The 19,976-nt window shown below is 37.2% G+C and overlaps 1 protein-coding gene across 2 annotated transcripts in view; it reads left to right on the forward strand.

Annotated features, from left to right (window-relative positions):
- EDIL3 (EGF like repeats and discoidin domains 3) overlaps positions 1-19,976 on the forward strand; it is a 1,054,696-nt gene that overhangs the window by 189,603 nt on the left and 845,117 nt on the right. For both annotated transcript variants that reach the window (XM_073678987.1, XM_073678994.1), the window contains exon 2: positions 12,752-12,880. In XM_073678987.1, the coding sequence (XP_073535088.1) occupies positions 12,752-12,880 (129 nt within the window). The remainder of the gene's footprint in view (positions 1-12,751; positions 12,881-19,976) is intronic.

Here is a 19,976-nt window from a genome sequence, read left to right on the forward strand (position 1 = left end):
AGTTTTTTGCACCTAATGGTCAAATGACCAAACAATACTGCAGATAGTGAATCAGTGTATTGGGCAAAAGCTAAGAAGTACCTTTCCTGAATTAGTACCAGAAGAGGAGTCTATATTTGGTTGCTGCGTGTTGAATGACAGAGTAGGCTAGCAGCATTGTGGCACCTCTGGCCTGAGCAGTGGCTGGTACCCACGGCAATGAACTATAAACAATAAAAGAGGATAAAAGTAATATCGGAAGAACAGATGAAATCTTTAAAACAAGTAATTTACAAAGTTGTTTTTTTTTAACAGCACCAGCTAAATATACCCATGTAAAAAGACAGGACGTAACTAGGGCTTGGGCGTGACTTCTCCCTCACCACTGCCTGAAATCAGTATTAAGCCGGGGTCACACGAGCGTATATTTCCTCATGTCAGAAAATCGGCTCTGATCCAAGAGTCACCTTAGTGTTATCCAAGTGCAGTCCAATGTTGTACATTTACCGATAGACTTGAATGGGTGCGCATACTCCAATTTGCGGAGACACTGTCAACATGATGCAAATTTTTTTCTCATGCCGAATCAGCAAGAGAAAAAATAGCAGATCCGCATTGCCGCATAGTATAACATTGGGCCGAGTGCTATCCGATAATACATCGCATAGCTCTCGTCCAATAAATACACTCATATGAGCGAGTCACACAAGAGTTTTTTCTATTATCTGAGAGAATTGGGCCAATTATGATAGTCACACTCTGATCAAATTCTGATGAGAGTTGATCATAGTATGATTCAATTTTCTTGGATGAGAAGATGGAAAATAACATTTTTCCCTCTTCTCCATTCTGTCAGTCCGTGAAAATTGAACTACACTCAGATTTCATCCGAGTGCAGTCCAGTGTCTTCCACAGACTCATTGACATGCTTGCTGAGTGCGTTCCATTAATCAGATCCAACAAGGACATGCTGCGATTTTTTTCTCCAATCGGCCCCATAGAGTAACATTGATCCAAGTGCAATCTGATGTTTTGTCGGATCTCGCTCCGACCAAAAATATGGTCATGTGCATGAGCCTTTATAGAAGAGAGCTGAAGAGTAAGTTAATTTCGAAAATAGTAATAATTTTGGAGTAATTAAAGTTGTAACTCTGTACAATTCATGAAAGTTACATATGAGTGGATTACTGAATATCTATCTGCCCTGAAGAGGTGTAGTTAGTCTTTAAAAATACTTGTGTTTGGGAGGCAGAATTGTGTCAGAATTACACCTTACACTGTGTTCCAAATTATTATGCAAATAATATTTTCTCAGATTTTCCCAAATTACCTATATGAATTGCAGTCATTGTAATTTTCCAGTCAAATAACTATTAGAGTACAATTGAAAGGTTTTTATACAAACTGCCTATGATAACAGTATATATTTTAAAAAATAAAAAACTCAAGCTGCACTCAAAATGCATGTTCCAAATTATTATGCACAGCAGAGTTTTCAACCTTTTCATTTTAATAAAGAACAAAAAAATTGTCATTTTTTTAAATTCTAAGCATTAGCAGGTTATTACAAACTGAAATCAAACAGTTTTCAACTCAAAACTTTATTCTAGGTGATGTAACATTTGCACATAGGACCCCTTGTTCGAAAGGAGCTTCTGAACTCTCTCGTCCATTGAATTTGTCAGGTTTTGGATGGTTTCTGCTTTAATTGTTTTGGATGAGGACAGAATACCCTCCCAGAGCTGTTGCTTAGAATTGAACTGCCTCCCGCCAGCATAGACACTCCTTTTGATGATGCTCCAGAGGTTCTCAATGGGGTTGAGGTCAGGGAAGCATGGGTGTCACACCATAAGTTTGTCCCCTTTTATGCCCATAGCAGCCAGAGATGCAGATGTGTTATGTGCAGCATGAGACAGGGCATTATCATGCATGAAATGATCTCGATGGTCCAGATGGATGGAGTGGAGGATGGCTTGTTGATGGACACCCCATGCAAACACGGCTACGGCACTAACAAGGAGGAGGTGGAGTAATGTTTTGGGCTGGAATCATGGGGATAGAGATTGTCGGCCCTTTTAGGATCCCTGAAGGGGTAAAGATGAACTCCATAATGTATGTTGAGTTTCTCAAACAGCACTTCCTTCCATGGTTCAAGAAGAAGAACCGTGCATTCCGCCCAAGATCATTTTCATGCATGATAATGCCCCGTCTCATGCTGCACATAACACATCTGAATCTCTGGCTGCTATGGGCATAAAAGGGGACAAACTTATAGTGTGGCACCCATGCTCCCCTGACCTCAACCCCATTGAGAACCTCTGGAGCATCATCAAAAGGAGTGTCTATGATGGCGGGAGGCAGTTCACATCTAAGCAACAGCTCTGGGAGGGTATTCTGTCCTCATGCAAAACAATTGAAGCAGAAACCATCCAAAACCTGACAAATTCAATGGACGAGAGAGTTCAGAAGCTCCTTTCAAACAAGCGGTCCTATGTGCAAATGTATCATCACCTAGAATAAAGTTTTGAGTTGAAAACTGTTTGATTTCAGTTTGTAATAACCTGCTAATGCTTATAATTTCAAAAATGACAATTTTTTTGTTCTTTATTAAAATGAAAAGGTTGAAAACTGCTGTGCATGATAATTTGGAACATGCATTTTGAGTGCAGTTTGAGTTTTTTATTTTTTTAAAAATATACTGTTATCATAGGCAGTTTGTACAAAAACCTTTCAATTGTACTCTAATAGTTATTTGACTGGAAAATTACAATGACTGCAATTCATATAGGTAATTTGAGAAAATCTGAGAAAATATTATTTGCATAATAATTTGGAACACAGTGTATATTTAGTTAGATATCAGTATAAATGTTAATTGTATCTGCTAAATTATCTCCATGTCTATGCTTTTTGTATAGGAAATAATACCAGGGGGTAGAGTGAGAAGAGACTGTGTATTCCCTTAATGATCTTCAAACAAAACTACATGATAAACTTTTATAGCAATACTTATTTAATCCATAGGATACAGACATTTTCATCAGTAGATAAAGTCTCTCAGTTTCATATAAGTGCATTTGCTGACTGTGCCGGCCGTCAGTTGTAATCATAATTCTGTGTACATTTACATAAATTCATTACATTTATGAAGTACGCTGAGATGTATAATTATCTGTTATTCTTCCTATGAGGATTGATGTTCTTAGATGTAATGATTGGAAACTAGTCAAGTCTTGGTCCTAAATGTTAATTTTACTATGATTACTTATACACATCTTACTTACCTGGGGCATCTCCAATAAGTAAAATGGTGCATGTTGTATTAGAAAGGATTAATCCTATAGTTTAATATGATTCTTCTACTCTAATATTTTTCATTTCAGCTTCAATTTAGCTTTTTTTTTAGAAGAAAGATGATAACAGGCACTGCCAGGTACTTTAGGACTCAGGCACTACATAGACAGTTGAAGGATATTAGTCTCATCTTAGCTTTCTGCGCGGAGACAAAGAGGAGTTGAGTCTAAATGAAATGGTATCATAGAAAAACTACTCCAGTGTCCATCTAGGCCTCAGCTATAAAGCAGGTATTGCATGGAGGGGCTCCCCCAGATATGGAGGCTGAGTATGACACAAGTTTTTTTCATATATTCTGGTATGTAGTTGTTGATGATGTCTTTAGATATGTTAAGCATATTTTGATATCTTGCATATATTGTACATCTCTTGCTATCTTTACTTTAAATATTTTTATTGGGTTTTAACAACATTGATATGAAAACAGAACATTCCAATTCCGTTCAATAATAACTATAAAAAAATTGACGGTTGTTAATATTAAGTTATCGTTAAACATTAGAATATTGGTATAATTAGCATGATGAGGTATTACTATAAGCTCTTACATGAACCAAATAATTATGTATGTGCTAGAGGAATGTAAAGAAGAAAGGAGGGTGGAAAGAGAAAGAATGGGAATGAAAAAGAGGTGAGGGAGAGCAAAAAAAAAAAACATGTCTTATTGAAACCAGCACTTCAGAAGTGACTACATCTACCATGACATTCTACTTTAAGTATTATTTTCTGACAGCCAGATGGCCAGGTCATTCCTCTCACTGAGCCATATCCAACATGACCATTGGCTTTGAAAAGCTTTGAGGTGATTGTTATCATGTACAATCATGTTTTCCATTTTCATAATATTGTTAACCTCTTCCACTCATTCACCCAAAGTGGGAGTTTTTGTGGATTTCCAGTGACATGGAATTATTGACATAACAGCTGTTAGAAAGTGCCTAAGGATATCTTACTTTGCCTTTGAGATTGAATCCAGAGTAATGGAAACTAGGCCTATTTGGGCGGGAGGGTGTGACTCTGCCACCAATGAGACTATTGTACAGTAAGAAAATTTAATTCCATAACTCACAAACCAATGGGCATTCCCACCATATAAGTAACATAGACCCGGCTGCAGCGCTATAACGCCAGATCTCTAGCTATCTTCTGTGCTTTTACCATTACAATAAACTGTATTATTTAATTTAGCCATTGAATGACAATCAATTTTTGTTGAGGTAATCAGAGATGTGGATAACCTGCGCTACTGGTGATGTGTCCACAAATAATTCCAATATGCGGTATAGAAGGTAACAGCGGTTTATTCTCAATGCGTTTCAATGTTACCAGACTTCTTCAGGAGATCTCAAAGATAAAAATATAACTCCTACTCCAAAAATAAGCCCAGTTAGTCAGCACTGGTGTTCGGGGGAAGGTCGGGGGAGGGGGAATGGCCAATTGCCCAGGGCCGCCACACTCTTTGGTGACCCAAGCATTTCTATTCCGAGGTTAAAACTGCCTACAGACCTTTGGTGACATCACAGCATTGTGACCATGATGTCACCAAGAGTCTTTTAACTACAGAAGTCTAAAGGAACTATAGCAGAAACAGGCTGGTATGCAGTGCCAGCATTAGGAGGAAGGAGGGGCAAACTGGGAAATTTTTCAGGGCCTTCACTCTTAGGGGCCCCCAGCATTTAGATTCTGAGGTTAAGACTGCTTAAGGAACTTTAGTCACGTCAAGGTCATGTGACCATGATGTCACCAAAGGTCCTTTAACTTCAAGAGGAACTGAAGAGGTGACAGGCTTGTGTATACCGTATGTGCAGTGTGTGTATACATGTATATGTGAAATGTATGAGTCATGACAACATTATTTTTGAATAAATGTTTATTTTTTGTTCAAGAATAAATGTGGATTGTTGTTCATGCAAAAAAAAGACATTCCGTGAAAATAAGCCCCAACAAATCTTTTGAAGCACAAAAATAACATAAGACCCTGTCTTATTTTTGGAGAAACACAGTAACATTACAAATGTTATACTTGATGTCAAATTTTAGTTCCATGTAATTTTCCCCAAAAGACTAATTTACAGGCGAAGGCTATTTTCTCTGTCTTTAGAAGACTAATAGTGACACGGACATTGAACAATCAGTTCATCATCAGAAACAGAAGAGATCAGACATTTCCTAGCATGTAGTTGTCATGACATCAGATTCAGCCCCATACCTTCAGCTTCATGACTGACTATTGAAAACAATGAAAAGGGCAATGCTAGCATAAAGGCTACAGGGACTGTTACTTGCCATGGATTTTTTTTAACCTTCATACTGTATCTTTTTTCCATGATTTGCTTTCTCTTAAGTTTTGCTTGAGGCCTTTCCGGGGCTCTGTGTTACGGAATATGATGATTCAGTTTTCCTAGGGGGGAAATGAAGTGGAAAATTGAATCTTCATTAGTATAAGATGCAAGCTTTAGACTTGTTGGTGTTACACTGAGAAAGTTTTATGTTTTACTTCTAGAATTAACGTTTTATGCCTCATTATTAGCTGCTGTTTACAGAGATTTGAATATTTATCCTTATTTTAGAGTGGAAAACGTCTCTCTCCATCTGTAGAAGGCATTCAGATAACAGCGGGCTGAACATTGTTGCATTTTAAGCATATTTCATACATTATACTTTCGTTTTATGCCTATCTCTTCAGCTGAAACACGGCTCAGTTAGACTTAAAGTTTTCATTCTTCATGTAGAATTCTTTACGTCATTCCACAGATTTCTGCAGGCTCAGTTTATAATGATAGGCATATACATGCAATGTACTGTATTTCCACCTTAGGCTATCCAATGCAAATGGCCACAGTTGTGTATTATGTAACATTTGTATTGCTTCTGTTGTAAGCCATGAGCTTTCCTATCAAGGACTAGACATCGGACTGTGATTGCCAAAATGTGGCCCAGTGATCATACTCCTGCTGCATTGAGTGTTTTAAGTTTCTGACCATGTGTGATTGGGAAACCTGAAAAAGGTAATAGATTTGTGGTTACAAGGAGCCAAGAAAGAACAGGTTAGTGCAAAGTGGAGACAAATTGATTGGTGTAACTCCACGAGTAAAATGTCTAGGCAGGGACGGGAAGTTTGTGGCAGGGAATAGTGGCAATGTAGTGGCAATGTAGTAGGATGGGCAAAAGCCAACAGTTTCTTTGGATAAAAATTTGCTATACTGGAAGTGTTGGAGCATGTTACACCTTGGTCAAGAATTATTAGGAAAACAATTCCTGATCATAAAAGTGTTCAGCAACTTTTAAGGAGAACCTGTCAGCACGATTTTCTAATATAAAGACAGAGCTATATTGACAGTGTAATACACATTAAAATGATATCTTTGGTGAATAAATCTGCTTTATGGTTCTTCTTTAATCACCATTTGAAGCTTTCTGCTAATTAGATTTTGATGCACAGGGGCCGGACTGTGCACTGCGTCTTCTCTTCTCTGTCTGTGAGTCCCCGGCCCCTCCGCCGGCCTCTGGTCTTTGAATGACCTGTCTCCTCTGATAGAAATCTCAGCAGTGATCTTTCATACTTAGACTGGAGGCAGATGGAAGGGTCTGGGAATCACAGACAGGAAGGAGAAGACCCAGTGCACAGTCTGGTGCCCCTGTGCACTGAAATCTAATTAGCAAAAAACTTCAAATGGTGATTAAAGAATAACCACCGAGTGGATTTCTTCACCAAAGGTATCAATATTATTAGTATTATAGCGCCATTACAGCATTGTCTTTACTTCACACTTCAAAATCATAATGACAGGCTTTCTTTAAGTGTCACATGTAACCACAAAGTATACTGTGTCTTGAGATGTATTCAGTAACCATTAAGTGTATTGTGCCATGAAGTGTGATTGTAACCATCAAGCTTCAAGTGCCACCGTTGTGAGGAAAATAAAAGTAATCTCCTCTTCACCATCATGAAGCCTTATGCTTTCATGTGCTGTCTGTATATTTTCTTTTTGGTATACAATTTAATGGAATGAAATCTCCCCAAAGTTTTGTGTCAAAAGATCTCAGCCAGGAGGGTCATATCTCAACCATCTGCTGTTATCTTTGAAGCAAACAGCTCTCTGCTTCCCCATATCATCCTGACAATTATGCAATTGACCGACGATCAACGGAGGTTGAGCAGGCTGTTTCCACTAATAGGTCGGTTACCGGGAAACTAGCAGTGAGTGTATAGTATATACACCTCCGATTTCAACGCATGGAATATGTGTATATACCCACGGCACGGTCACGGCTAGCTCCACGATAACCCAAGTACTACTCACTGCCACCATCAGTTGTGTTTTATACAGACTTACTGGAGTTCTGGTTCTGTTAGCGTATGGCTTCAGGGTGCAATAGCTTCTTCCACTTCCCGAATTATGTGTAAACACGAGTACCTTTCTTGCCCAACCATCTGAAAAGACCTTTCCTACTTTAATTACTTGTCTAATCTACAGTATATACCTTTGTCTACACACAAAAAACATCCTCGTTGGTACTGCAAGGGTCTATCATTTCCAAAAGGAGCTGTCTGCATTCTTAAGATTGTCACTAGCCAGCTATACCTAATTTCCTACTTTTGTATTCCCATTGTCTCAGAGATTGCAAGCTCTTCTTTCTTTACTGAAAAACTGTGTAAGAGGAAAAAGGAGGTAGGGGGTGAATACCCCCACACTAGGGGCTTCAGAGATTTTAATATTTTCTATGGCACTTTTGATTATCTTTGTAATACATCATCTGCAAGAAATCATATGTATATGGCTATACAGTAAGACTCTAATAAGTTCATGGGTGTCATGGTATATTGAACTGGTATCCTCTAAATGGTTGAAGCCTAAAATAAAAATTACATACATGAGCATCATTCTATCATATCTATTTAGAAAAACACAATGATGATAATGAGGTTGAGATTTACTGACAATATGACAAATATATTAATGTTATTCTTGAAACAAAATATTTGCGCATGATTTTTACTATGATTACGATCAGTAGAGGTTCACATTCACACTTGCATAGGTAAAGTCTATTCCAGTACCTGTGCTTGGATGGGCTGCAGGACCAGGACGATTTGTAATCCACACTGATTAAACATTGACAGTCTATCCAAATAACACCCCCCATGTTTAAGACCCTGCAAATTCCATTATGATTGATAACAGTTCATTGGAACATCATATGGAACAAGAATGTTACATTGCTAATTCACATGCAGAAATCCTTGAATTTAACAGCTTATTTTTGCATGAGTTGTAGAAATCTCAAATACCATATAAATTTTGGTGCATTGCCATCAGAATTGTCCTAAATCTTTGATTGTTTTCTTAATGGAAATCCAATAGCTACTTCTACCAGTAACTCACATTATTAGTCATATCAGCAATTATATCACTCCATTTATGATACAATTCTTATATTCATTTTACATAGTTAGCTTTTTCTGACATAAAGTTACCCCATGCCAGGTGACAAACCGGTAGCTACCCACAGGTTTGGTTTCTTATTGGTCCCTAGTTTCCTTTCAATATGGCACATATGTTTTTTTCATATGCAAATGATTAACGATTTGTGTTGACATCTTGTTTGAAGTATTGCCAAGTCTTCCTTCTGGATTCTGGTTTACTTGACATATGTGTGGTATTGTCTCGTTCCAAGAGGTGGAAACAAAAATAGCAGAGAAATTTCATGTTAAATTAGCAAATAAATTATGGATGTGTGTAAGCAAAAAACCTTACAGTGTTGTGAAAAAGTGTTTGCCCCCTTCCTGATTTTTAATTCTTTTGCATGTTTGTCACACTTAAATGTTTCAGATCACAAAACAAATGTAAATTTTAGACAATGATAACACAAGTAAACACAAAATGCAGTTTTTAAATGAAGGTCTTTATTATGAAGGGAAAAAGAAATCCAAACCTACAGAGCACTGTGTGAAAAATTGATTGCCCCTTAACCTAATAACTGGTTGGGCCACACTTAAAAGCATCAATTGCAATCAAGCATTTGCGATAACTGGCAATGAGTCTTTTACAACACTCTGGAGCAATTTTGGCCCACTCATCTTTGCAAAATTGTTGTAATTCAGCCACATAGGAGGGTTTTCAAGCATGAACCGGTCATGCCACAGCATCTAAATTGGATTAAGGTCAGGACTTTGACCAGGCAACTCCAAAGTCTTTTTTGTTTTTCTTAAGCCTTTCAGAGGTGGACTTGCTGGTGTGTTTTGGATCATTGTCCTGCTGCATAACCAAAGTGCATTTCAGTTTGAGGTCATGAACAGATGGCAGAACATTCTCCTTCAAGATTTTTTGGTAGACAGCAGAATTCATGGTTCCATTTACCACAGCAAGTTTTCCAGATCGTGAAGCAGCAAAACCCAAGACCATCACACTACCACCACCACATTTTGCTGTTGGTATGATGTTCTTTTTATGAAATGCTGTGTTACTTCTATGCCCAATGTAATGGGGCATACTCCTTCCAAATTGTTCAACTTTTTTCTCATCAGTCCACAGAGTATTCTCCCAAAGGTCTTGGCAGTCATCAAGATGTTTTTTGGAAAAACTGAGATGAGTCTTTGTTCTTTTTGCTCAGCAGTGGTTTTTGTCTTGGAACGCTACCATGCATGCCATTGTTTCCCAATCTCTTTCTTATTGTGGAGTCATGAAAACTGACCTTAACTGAGGCAAGTGAGGACTGCAGTTCTTTGGATATTGTTGTGGGGTCTTTTGTGACCTCTTGGATAAATCGTTGCTGTGTTCCTAGGTTAATTTTAGTTAGCCATACACTTCTGGGAAGATTCACCACTGTTACATGTTTTCGCCATTTGTGGATAATGGCTCTCACTGTGATTCACTAGAGTCCCAAAGCTTTAGAAATGGCTTTATAACCTTTTCCAGACTGATAGATCTCAATTACTTTGTTTCTCATTTCTTTGGATCTCAGCATGATATCTAGCTTTTGAGGATCTTATGGTCTACTTCATTTTGTAAGGCAGGTCCCATTTAAGTGATTTCTTGATTGAGAACAGGTGTGGCAGTAATTAGGCCTGTGTGTGGCTAGGGAAATTGAACTCAGCTTCCCACAATTGTGATAAAGCACAGTTAATTTATGTTTTAAGGGGGGGGCAATCACTTTTTCACACAGGGCCCTGTTGGTTTGGATTTCTTTTTCCCTTAATAATAAAAACCTTCATTTAAAAACTGTATTTTGTGTTTACTTGTGTTATCTTTGTCTAATATTTAAATTTGTTTTGTGATCTGAAACATTTCAGTGTGACAAACATGCAAAAGAATAAGAAATCAGGAAGGGGGCAAACACTTTTTCACACCACTGTATATACTGTCCAATGCAGAAGCAAGCAGTAAATTTTCCCTGGCAAATGTACACATGTGGTTAGGTGGCAGTAAAGCATAATTAGATTTGTTTTTATCTGCCAACAGCATTATGCTTTTTTGTGTGCATCATCTGTAGTATAATCCCTTTTTTTCTGTAGGTTTTTATCACTGCACTCTTGCTCATATGGCTCATTGTATCTTTACATTCTATACTCGCCTCTGTTCACAGCCCACTACTAGACTGTGAAAGCTGCAGGCTGAATGTATGAATACATCTGATGATATACATGAAGAAATGGTAGCAAAAAGAGTATTATAGGAGGAAAGGCTGCAGTCCTCATACTTTTATAGACAGCTCAGTAATGTATGTTGTTCTTTGGCAGTTTTAGCTATTTCAATGTAGAATGCAAACTTGAATAGTTTTGGCCCCAGAGAATGAAAACTTTATATAGAAACTGCAGTAGAAAGAAATGTTTTTAGCAAGTTTTATCGTACAATAAAGACGAGCGAATCAATTCGAGGCAAATTAAATTTGCCTCAAACTTTTCAAATAATTCTGATTTCTCCCAAGTAGATTTTTTTGCGATTCGCTTCATGGGAATTCAGGAAAATGGTAGCCGGTCATCATTTTGCTGATTTGTATAGGGACAAAAAATGGGTAAAAAAAATACTCCAATCGTTTCTCAAGTGTTCCGCAGCTTCTCACCTATCCTGTCTTCAATGAAGCTACAGCCTCTTATTTCTGTCGATGTTCAATGTCCACTTTCACTATTTTTACTTTAGGGGACTTCAGCTCACAAGTAGGCATCTGATGTCACAACTTGCATCTCAGCAAAGGAAGCCAAAATTCAATACCCAATACGAAATGGAAAAAAATACATTGCTAAATTCAAGCTAACTGTTGAATCATGATTTCAGTAGAGGCACTCATGTTTAGTGTAGAGTTGATCATAGACATTGATATTTAGGGAAGTATATTTGGATAGATCCCTACAGTAAGAGGTAATGGAGAGATTTGCTAGTTGTTAAATAGTCCTGCTGGCATAGAAATTCATGTGTTGTGGAGCTGAATGTGCACAATGACAGAGAAAGCACATATTATATATGTCTGTTGATAAAGGTGTATTTCTGTTTTCCATCTTATCACTTGAAAATGTCTCGGCTTTATGATTGGTAAAAGTTTGAATTCTTGTACCCCTGCTGTTCCTGAGAACAAAGGGTCTGAATTCCAATTGTCACATTCCTGCACAATCGCAGCAACACAACCTCCTCAAGACCATTCCAAAGCTTTGCAGGAAAAATTTGTAAAGAGTTAGTGCTTATCCTCATTTTAAGATTAGGTTTGGGTCTAAGTGGTTTGACCCACCAATAAGGAATTGATGCCATATCCTAGTGATACTTGTAATACTGGAAAAACATAAAAAAAAATCAAGAAAATATAAATAATAAAGCTTACATTTATACATCAATTTGTAGGTCTACAAATGCCCAATAGAACAACTTTACCTGCGAATGCCTATGGGTCTTGTATTATTCTATCCCTAATTAGGAGACTCAAAATATACAGCTTTCTTTATCAAGTTGTCTTTTACTGTCAATTATTGTGATGCACCCAGCACATATGTGCTGTCTGCACTGCAAGACACACCAGATGCCTCTACACTCAATTTCGCATTGTCAACTGCTGAACACATCAACAACCTATGCAAATTGAAGTGAGATATGACAAGAAGTTGTTTGCCTGACATATTAATTTATAGGATTTTTGTTTTAATATTAAAATTTGAGAGTCCTCAGTGGTTGATTTGTTTATTTATTTTACTCGCTTATATAGCGCCATTAATTTCACAGAGCTTTACAGACATTATCATCACTGTCCCCATCGGGGCTCACAATCTACATTCCCTATCAGTATGTCTTTGGAGTCTGGGAGGAAACCGGAGAACCCGGAGGAAACCCATGGAAACAAGGGGTGGAGTTAGAAAAATTTAAAGTAACTTTTTAGATTTTTCTTTCTGTTCTTGAGACTGATATAATTAAACATTCTATTTTTTTGACAGGGGACGTGTGTGAACCGAACCCATGTGAAAATGGAGGAATCTGTTTGTCAGGCTTATCTGAGGAAACCTATACATGTGAATGCCCAGCTGGCTTCAACGATCCCAACTGTTCTAGTGTTGTGGAGGTTGGTAAGTGCAAGTTTGCGATCACAATGCATTTTTTTTTATTTTCTTGATTGTATTATTAAATGAAAATTGAGAATTGAAGTTATCTTTTAGATACAAATCGTAAAGAGAATCTGTCGCCAGGTTTTTTCTGCCTTCTCTAAGAGCAGCATAATGTAGAGACAGAGACCCTGAATTCAAAGATGTATCTCTTAGTTTACTGGGTGCAGTAGTTGTGATACAATCAGGGTTCTTAGATGTAGCATGAAGCAGAGCTAAAAAATATAACCCTGCCCACAACACAGCTTTCTGTGTACATTGTATACTGATAGTGAGCTGCTTATCAGAGGAGGGGGCGTGGTAAGACCAGTGCTCAGGTGCCCTGTAGTCCAGGCAATAACTCCATTCATTGTATGGAAATAAGAGCACATAGCATAATAAGTGACAAATTCATAAATTTGCTATCTTAACCCATACACCATGCTGTCCTCAGATTACATAGCAAAATCTGCTGATGGATTCCCTTTGTGTGTATAGGATTTCTCTGTGGCTCAAACTTGGTGTTTCTTCCTCGTATGGAGAAGACCCCAATAAGAAAAAAATGATTCTACTCACTTTTGGCCCCACTTGTGTCCTTTGGGGGATTTGTGCTCTGTAACGCCCATTTGTGAACTCACTTTCAAATACTATATTAAAGTAATTCAGATAAAATAGAGGCTATAATGCTTTCCAAAATTGTCATTCCTAACAGCGTCAAAATTAACACAATTTGCTGCGCTACCAGGTTCCACCATTGATTTGTGAATGTCCAAGTAGAAGGATTTAGCTTGTTTCTACATACCCTTCCAACAAAATAGTCTTGCCAAGGCAAAAGAAAAACAATAACATGTGGATACCAGGGCATACCTGGGCCCATTAATTGATATAATAATTTCATCATGATTACAGTATCTCTTGTAGTGAGAAGCAATGCAATATTTGTAATAAATGGATTTAAAGTTTAATAACTAGCTATATTTCACATATGTGTTGGAAAGACTTAAAGGGGTATTCCCATCTCCAAGATCCTATCCCAATATATAGTAGGTGTAATAATAATAATATTAGCAAATACCTCCAATTAGAAATGTAGTATAGTATTTTTGATTCACTCTCTCTCTTTCCACATGTGCAGGTATCGCAGGACCTTAGGTATCCATGGCTACGACCACTAGCAACTAGCTAACTAACTGTGACTTTATCAGTGGACGTAACCATGGATACCCAAGGTCCTGCGATGCCTGCAAATGAGGAAAGAGACATAGCAAATCAGAAAAACTATACTGCATTTCTAATTGGAGGTATTTGCTAATATTATTATTATACCTACTATATATTGGGATAGGATCTTGGAGATGGGAATACCCCTTTAATGGTAATAAAAGAATAAATGCAAATGTTTTGGACAGTTGAATGCAAAGATCTCCAGTCTTTTTCTATATTGTATTAATGTACAGAGCACATTTACTTTATCCATAGTATGCATGACCTTGCCTCCGTGTTGTTCGTAACCTGCAGTTGGTAATGTCTAAATGAAGCCATTAGTGAAACAATACTGTGTTTTTGCATTTTCATTCTTCGCCTCTAATTAGTTTGTATCAAATCAATAGTTCTTTAAAAGTTTCTAACTTTTTATCTGTTCTAGTTGAGCCACGCACTATTTGCAGTTGTAATTAATTCTACTTGCTGTATTGTTTCTCACATCAAACCATCATTATGTTTGTTTTTTATAAAAGTTTACAAAGATTTTATTCTGCGGGACTTGACAATTTTTTGTTGAACTGGTTAATTAATTAAAACAACAGATGAATTTGCCATCTCTATAAGGGAACAAGTACTACAACAAACATTTACTTAAATGGGTATTCTCATCTCCAATATCCTGTCCCAGTATGTAGTAGCTGTAATAATAATAATATTAGCAAATACCTCCAATTAGAAATGTAGTATAGTATTTTTAATTCACTATCTCTTTCCTCGTGTGCAGGCATCGCAGGACCTTAGCTATCCATGGTTACGACCACTAGCAACTAGTTAACTAACTAACTAACACTTTATCAGTGGACGTAACCATGGTTACCTAAGGTCCTGTGATGCCTGCATATGAGGAAAGAGAGATAGTGAATCATAAAAATATACATTTTTAATCGGAGATATTTGCTAATATTACTATTGTTACACCTACTACATATTGGGATAGGATCTTGGAGATGGGAATACCCCTTTAAAGGGAATCTGTCACCACATTTGACCTATTTCAACTATTAATATGGGTATATAGGTTATAGACTGCTGAAAAAAATCCTGCCTGTATGCCTCATATCAGATGCCTTGTTAAGAAATCATTTTTTATCACTTTATATAAATGATCTCTTCCAGGCTCTGGGGAGGACGCTGCCTGGAAGATAACTCTACGATCAGAGATTATTTTACATGAAGGGAGAGTTACCAATGTGATGTGTAATGGCCGCTCTCTTCTCTCCTGATCTCAATGCAGAGCTGTGTGTGATTATACCTGACACATCTGCAGGTTCCTCTCAGCTTTAGCTTCCATCTCACAGGCAGACAGGGTTACCAGTGTGATGTGTAATAGTTACCAGTGTTACCAGTGTGATGTGTGATGGCCGCTCTCTGCTCTCCTGATCTCACTGCAGAGCTGTGTGTGATTATACCTGACACATCTGCAGGTTCCTCTCAGCTTCAGCTTCCATCTCACAGGCAGACAGGGTTAGCAGTGTGATGTGTAATAGTTACCAGTGTTACCAGTGTGATGTGTGATGGCCGCTCTCTGCTCTCCTGATCTCACTGCAGAGCTGTGTGTGATTATACCTGACACATCTGCAGGTTCCTCTCAGCTTCAGCTTCCATCTCACAGGCAGACAGGGTTACCAGTGTGATGTGTAATAGTTACCAGTGTTACCAGTGTGATGGCCGCTCTCTGCTCTCCTGATCTCACTACAGAGCTGTGTGTGATTATAACTGACACATCTGCAGGTTCCTCTCAGCCTCAGCTTCCATCTCACAGGCAGACATAGCTATAATATTTTTGCAATACAGCAAAGCTCAGAGAGAAGCAATGTCTTTGCAAGAAGACAAATTTCATTTCTCCTGTTCTGTGTTAGTTACTTGTCTCACACCGGTAAATTAAGCTCTAGAGGCAGAGTTATCTTCCAGGGGTGCACCATTCTAAGTACTCAACAGGGCACCCATGACGTTATCGCGGGGATGGGTTGCTACGATAGCAATTTTTTCAAACTTCTGACTTTTTTTTTCACCACTAAAATAATAAACAAACTGGTAATTTTTGTTATCACCGTAATCTTACTGATGACAAGAATCAAATTGTGAGGTAATTTTTACCACAAAATATATACCATAAAAACAACTCCCAAAAACAATATCATAATTGCATTTTTTTTCACAATTTCTCCCCACTTGGATTTTTTTTCCCAGTTTCCAGTACACTATGTGGTAAAATTAATGGTTTCATTCAAAAGTACAACTTGTCCCGCAAACAGCAAGCCCTCACATGTTTGTGGACAGAAAAATAAGAGTTATGGCTCTGGGAAGAACCTGAGGAAAAAACGAAAATGTGAAAATGGAAATTGGCCGCGTCGGGTTAAAGTATCTCATATCAGACATTTATAGCATATCCTTAGAATATGTCATTAGATTCCGATTGAAATTAGTTCTCAAATCTGGCACTTGCACTTACGATTGGTTTATCCTTGCACCTTGCCAGTAATTTTAATTTCTGTGGAAATTACAAATTAATCAACCAAGCCAGGTATTGTCCATACTTCATAATTTTTGTCTGAAAGGTGAATGCTCCTTTAAAAAAAAAATAAACAAAGAAAATTACATTCTAACAATTCTTCCTTTTCATCCCCCCTCTTTTCCTCTCATTTATTCTCATGTCTATTATAGTTCAATTAAAACTAAAAAAATATAAAGAACTATCTGTTTTTCAGGAGATCAGCTATTTACTCCCTCATAATCCTAATTAGATTATGACAATTGACTGCAGCAAAATCCTCCCCCCAGTGACCTATCTGCAGTAAAACTCAAGTTTTGCCTTCTTGACAATCTCTGTCCCTCATCCCCAATAACATCTATCTGCATATTTATTCATTAAACTGTCTTAGGAACATGAAAAATCCTGCAGACAAACAAATGGGATAAGTCTATTTCCTTTTTATTTTTCATTTCTATTTTTTTTTGGGGGGGGGGGTTAGCGTCTTTTGGCTCAATCTCGAGTCATGGCCACTAGATGGATGAACGTTCTGTTGGAAGATCGATCTTGTGCAAGTTTAGATAGGTCCAACAAGGTCTTCTCTGCCTTCCGACCTAGGGGTGCATCTTTGAGCACTATATTGAATTCCTTTAGTTGTACTCTGCATCAAGTTTTATTGGCATAATGCAGAAGTAGATTGCTAGGCCTTTCTTCCATGCAGTAATTTGGATCCTTTAAAGATGTTGTCTCGTAAAGACAACTGCTTCATTAAAAACCGCTGCCACAATCAACTGTTATCGATCGGTCAGGTCCACCAGGGTGAGAGCCACCCTTAACAGCTCAACAAATTAACTAAAAGAGGGAGTTCTGAATGGAGACCTTCCTTGGCGCTCATAAGTCATATGGAAAAGGTTCAATCATCAGAAGAAAGCAGCAATGCTTCAAAACTTTATATGGTCAAATATCTTTAATTTAAAGAAACTAGAAACCATTCAGCGTGACACGTGCAGTTACATGGAATAAGTACAAGGGGGAATAGAAAAAAACTTTTTACATCTGCGATATTTTTGTCTTATATCTGTAACACTTTGCTTAATCCTAATGAGGTTTTATATATTTCTCTTCGATAGTCAATTCCCTTGAACAAATCTTTCTTGTCAGAGAATCAGAGCTCCGAAACCATGGAAGACATCTAATGGAAATATAGGAAAGCTAAATCTGCTGATAGATGTTCATCAGTAAAGTTCGTGTTAATGATCATTTTCTCACTTGCAGGCTATGCTAATTTTAGTGAAGCAGCAAAAATTTGCAAGTGTAATTTATAAAACAGTCCAATTTCTCACCACGTTGGGTTTTTCTAAGCTGTGGAAACGGACATGTCACTACATAGAACATTTTCTTTACAGGCACTTTCTAAATGAATGGATGAAGTGCACATGACCACTTTTGCTATTTATAGGTGAAAATTATTTCATATACAACATTATTACAGGGACCTAATGGACCTCTTTACATAAGGCATCTTATGTTACAGATGCTCCTATAGCAATGAACAATTATATACACTAAGACATCTGGAAGATACTTCAGAAATATTAGTTATTAGTAAGAGAAGAGAAAGGTTATGTGACATGTCTCTCAGCAGAACTGAATCCATAACAGAAGGTGTGTTTCACACTTTGGAGAAACACATAGAGGGACATTTAACAAAAATTTAATGGGAAATAAAGATGTTTTTTTATTTAGTTTTGATAAATGAAACCCTTAGTGACACATTTTTCAAAACTATTTACATTTCAAGGGATTTTACTATTAATATTATTATTTTTTTTAAAAAAGGAATGGGAGAATGATCGGTTAAAGATTCAAGTCAAAATTGGGGAACATTTATTAGTGTCGATGATCAGATCTTGTCCCGCGACATCAGAAAAGCCTTTGCTACAATACATTTTTGGAAAGGGTTTTTGATCCGACACGCCTTCTGTTTTATATATTCAGCTCCTTCATAATTTGGATTAACCCTTACACCCCCATATTAAGTGACGTGACTAAGGACCACCTTTAACTTTATTAAATTTAATTAATATACTTGATGTATTCCTGTTCTATTCTATTTTTATCCAAATTATGCCTTTTTCCATGCAACTGCCAAGGCTTGCTGTTGGATTCACACTTACAGTTCTTTTGAAGAGGGTGTGAAAAAGACATTGATGTACCATAAAAGTGTCAAGGATTAATAAAAGGGTCACTCTCTTACCTATTTTACAATGTCAACAAATGAAATATACAATGGATTTGTGAGATATTGCTCTGAGTTTATTGTGCAGTATAGGAAAACAAGATTATAGATTCTTTTTCTCAACTCACTGTTGAATCTTCAATCTTTCCTGCCTCCGGGATGCAAGGTATTTCTGTCTGAGGCTTTCCATGTGAGATTGTGTTTTTGCAGATTATTGAACAGAGGGTGAATACCTAGGTGTCTCTTGCTAACAAGCTGTAAAACTGCTGTACAAGCCAATTCATGTCCATCACTCATTGAGGTTGGATTATCTCAACAACAAATCAGGAGAGCCAACCGTATAAACATTAATTTTAGCCATTAAAACCTTAAAAAGTTAAAGTAAATAAAATATTCTGGTATTCAAACAGGTCATAGTTAAATTTTGGTGATTATCAATTTATCACTTAAAATGGAATGCTAACTCTCCTGGTGCATAATTATTAGAGACATTGCTATATTTTTTAGATAAAACTTTAAAAAAGGCAAAATTTTGAGGTTTGGGTCACTGGGGATTAATCCATAAGCATCTCTAGATTCATAGACATAATTTGAAGCTCTTACATGTGAAATTATGGAAGTGTACTTATAGGGAAGTATGATACCAAATGTGGTTCTCGCTACTTCTCATATACAGTTTATCCAGCAAGTAAGTAAGAAGAAAGCAATAAAATAAGGCAAAGGGAAAGAACTGATTTGGCAACACATTTATAACTTATGTTGAGCGGTTCAAGACAACAATCAGTTGACGGGAACTTTACATGTAATCCGAAACAAGTGAAAGCTACAGCTAAACAGTTTATACTAAAACAGCAGTACAAAACAATATCAAAGACCAGTTGCGCTAAAACAAAATAATGATTATTATATAAAGTTACCATATGAAAAAGCATCTGTAGACCTCATGCAACTATTATGTATAGCTGAATTGGGTCAGTGGGTATAATCAGGCCCACGTGAATCTCATGAGCAGCTTCCACAGAGGCTTTATGGACTCTACTTTATGTGTTTGGATTGGGTGTTCCCAACGATTAAGGCTAGTACCTGGTTGTGTTTTTAAATGTTTTTAT

This window comes from Phyllobates terribilis, unplaced genomic scaffold (genome assembly GCF_046119375.1).
Source record: "Phyllobates terribilis strain yellow unplaced genomic scaffold, ASM4611937v1 Scaffold_1__5_contigs__length_1240528914, whole genome shotgun sequence".
In the NCBI taxonomy this organism is placed as follows: Eukaryota; Metazoa; Chordata; class Amphibia; order Anura; family Dendrobatidae; genus Phyllobates; species Phyllobates terribilis.